Source organism: Cucurbita maxima, unplaced genomic scaffold, assembly GCF_002738345.1.
Source record: "Cucurbita maxima cultivar Rimu unplaced genomic scaffold, Cmax_1.0 Cma_Scf00070, whole genome shotgun sequence".
Taxonomy (NCBI): Eukaryota; Viridiplantae; Streptophyta; class Magnoliopsida; order Cucurbitales; family Cucurbitaceae; genus Cucurbita; species Cucurbita maxima.
In genome coordinates, this window is record NW_019272086.1 from 17,456 (window position 1) to 20,726 (window position 3,271).

General features: G+C 32.9%; 1 protein-coding gene across 1 annotated transcript; it reads left to right on the top strand.

The window, feature by feature from the left end:
* The first annotated feature begins 102 nt into the window (after positions 1-102).
* On the top strand, positions 103-1,184 carry LOC111472387 (agamous-like MADS-box protein AGL103). Its single transcript, XM_023118077.1, has 2 exons — positions 103-455; positions 527-1,184. Exons 1-2 carry the CDS (start codon positions 103-105, stop codon positions 1,182-1,184), a joined length of 1,011 nt encoding a protein of 336 aa, XP_022973845.1.
* The last annotated feature ends 2,087 nt before the right edge of the window (positions 1,185-3,271 follow it).

Sequence of the window (3,271 nt, forward strand, 5' to 3'; positions counted from 1 at the left end):
TTTTTTTTTAAAAATTTTTTTTTTTTTTTTTTTTTTTTTTTTTTTCAGTTCTTCTTTTAGGGTTTTGTTGAAAGAAAATTCATAATTTTTGTGATTGAGAATATGGGGCGAGGAAAACTTAGCATGCAATTGATCGGTAATGAAAAATCTCGAAAGACAACTTTTCTTAAGCGGAAGAAAAGTTTGTTGAGAAAAGCTTATGAGCTCTCTACACTTTGCGACGTTCGTGTTTGTGTCCTTGTTCATGGCCCGAACCATAATGACCAATCTCCCTTCGAACTCAACACGTGGCCACCGTGTCGAGAGGAAGTCAACAACATGATTGCTTCATACAAGGCTAATTGTCTCCACAAACGAGCTCGCAAGGCTTTCGATCTCCTCGACTTCTTCTCCGAGAGGAAGAAGAAGTTAGAAAACGACATGTCGAAGCTTCGTAAGGATGTTTTGGAAGCCAGGTAATTAAATTCAATCGTTATTAATTGGGATACTTTTGTTTCAAAGCTTAAATCTTTCGAGTATATATCAGGTTCCCGAAGTGGGATGAACGTCTAGATCATCTAACAGAAGATCAATTACAGATTCTAATGGTAAAATTGGACTCGAAGCTTGATACTATGAAGAGAAGGATCGAGATCGTCACGAAGAATCACGAGGAAGGAACATCGGGCGAGAACAACCAAACCCTAATCGCAAACATGAAGCCGGAACAAGTAATGTCATATGGAGAACAAAGTTATGAGATGTTTGGGAATCCATCAATGGAAACACAACCCATGATGCCATTCCATCACCAATATCATCAACAACTCCAAACAATGGCTCAAAATCGTCAAATGGATCATGAACTTGAAAACTTATCTCAAATCTTGTTTGGATCTAATGGGTCATCAGCTCAAATTCAGTCAAATTATGGGAATAATTGTTTCCAAAACCCTAATTTCTACACTGATCCAACAAATGGGATGGTTATGGACAACACACAAAGCTACTCAATGTGCCATTATGGAGTTCCTCGTGCTACACAATCTGTTCTTCCGGTGTCATACATGCCGCTCATAGATGATCAAATGATGATGGCTTGTGCTTTAAATACTCAAATGGGTTTGGCCAATACTTCAGCTCAAGTGAACGACCAGTTTGATTGCTTCAATTATGAGTATTTTATGAAGCCTAACAACTTCTAATCATTAACTAATTTAGCTCTAAGCTGTTCTTGTTGGTGATCTTAGCTATGTTTTGGGATATCATTTATCTCAATTTCTTCTCTTTTGATTGCTTGGAAGTTTGAATTTTTGGGTCTTTTCTAAGTCACATGTGGAAATCTTCAAGAGAAATGCTAATTTGATTCTTAAAATTGACTTGTCCAACTTGTTAATTTCAAATTCAACATGTTTTTAGAACATGTCGTTTTATACAGGGTCAAAACGAGCTAATGCTTAAATTCACGAACAAGAAAAGATATGGCTTCTTTGTCGAGCAAAGTTTCAATTTGATCCCTACGTATGATTTTAAAGTTCAATTTAGTCCTCATTAAATGTTTCAATAGAGTTCTTCTTTCGGTTAATCAACCAGGTACTGTATGGAGTTTGACTAAATTATAAGGATCATATTGAAAAGTTTAATGTTATTTATCATAGGGTTGATCTAAGCCAAATGATTGAGTCCTCCAACAAGAAAGAAAGTGCACATTGTTGATATAAATAGTAACTATTAATTTTTTTTTTAAGCATTTATCAATCATAACTGCATATCCAATAAATTTCTCTTATTACCACATGGTGTCGGTTCATTCATGTACCGTTCCATTATTTGGGTGTTATAATCTCTCTCTTAAACGACACAGCCAACGTTGACATTGTTAGTTTAGTGACAAGTCAGCACTGACAACATGAGTTTTCCTTCTATGTGTTGTTCGACGATGGGATGCTGTGTTCCAATAAACTCAAATCGATACGATACCCATGATCAATAACATTGTGGTGATGCATATTTGCAATTTGACTAAACGACCTCACATTAGATCACTCATAGCCTATCGAAATTGAATTTTGGAGTTTGAATCGTATTGAACACAATCTATTAAAGATCGAATTTTTTTCTTTTTATAAAAAGTATATAGGGAATGAACGTTCCTGTCCCACAACATTGAAATCAACGTAGACGTGACAAGTGATTAAATAAGAAAAATTTATATATGTAATAAGTTAAAATATGGTTTTAGTCGTTTGCATTAAATTTTATTTTATTTTGGTTAATGTATTTTTAAATATCTAATTTTTATTTTTATATTTTCAATAATTTAAAAAAAATTAAATATGAAAATTATTTTTTTGTATAATTAAACCATTAAAGATTGAGGGATTAAAATGAAATTAAATATGAGATTTATAAGATTTATTTTTTAAAGTTTGGAATGTAATATTATATTATTTTCTTTTCTTTTAACACGTGGATATAGAGACCAGTCCAACATCCCAAGTGGATGTTTTTTTAGGGGGAAAAAAATATTTTTATTTATTTATTTATTTTTAATATTCAAAGTGCAATAATTACAAATAAATTAAATTACAATTATTAGACTTAGGTTCTCCCCCCACCCAATTTTTTATAAATGAAAATCATTTTTTATTACCATTTATTTTATTTTTAAATATATTTTTAAAATTATCGTATCATTAATATGAGATATCACGTCAGTTAGAGTGAAGAACAAAACATTATTTATAAAGGTATGAAAACCTCTCTTTGATAATAGCGTTTTAAAAATTTTTAGAGAATTCCCAAAAGGGAAAGTCCAAAGAAGGCAATATTTATTAGCGGTGGGCTTGGGCCGTTACAAATGATATCAGAGCTAGACACCGGGTAATGTGCCAACAAAGAAGCTAAGCCCTGAAGGAGGGTAGACATGAAGCAGTATGCCAGCAAGGATGTTGGGCCCCGAAGCGAGCGGATTAGGGTCTCCCACATCGATTGAAGAAGGGAACGAGTGTCAAAGAGAACGTTGGGTCTTAAAGGGAGGTAAATTGTGAGATCACACATTAGTTGAGGAGGATGACGAAACATTCTTATAAGGTATGGAAACTTTTCCCTAGCAAACGTATTTTAAACCATTGAGGGAAAGTCCGAAAGAGAAAAACCAAAGAGGAAAATATCAATTACAGGTGGGCTTGAGCCGTTACCATCCATTTTTACGATCGACTTTCATATCCATTTATATTTTTCAAAATAAAAATAAATCTTTTTAATTTTTTTTTTTTTTTTTTTTTTTTTT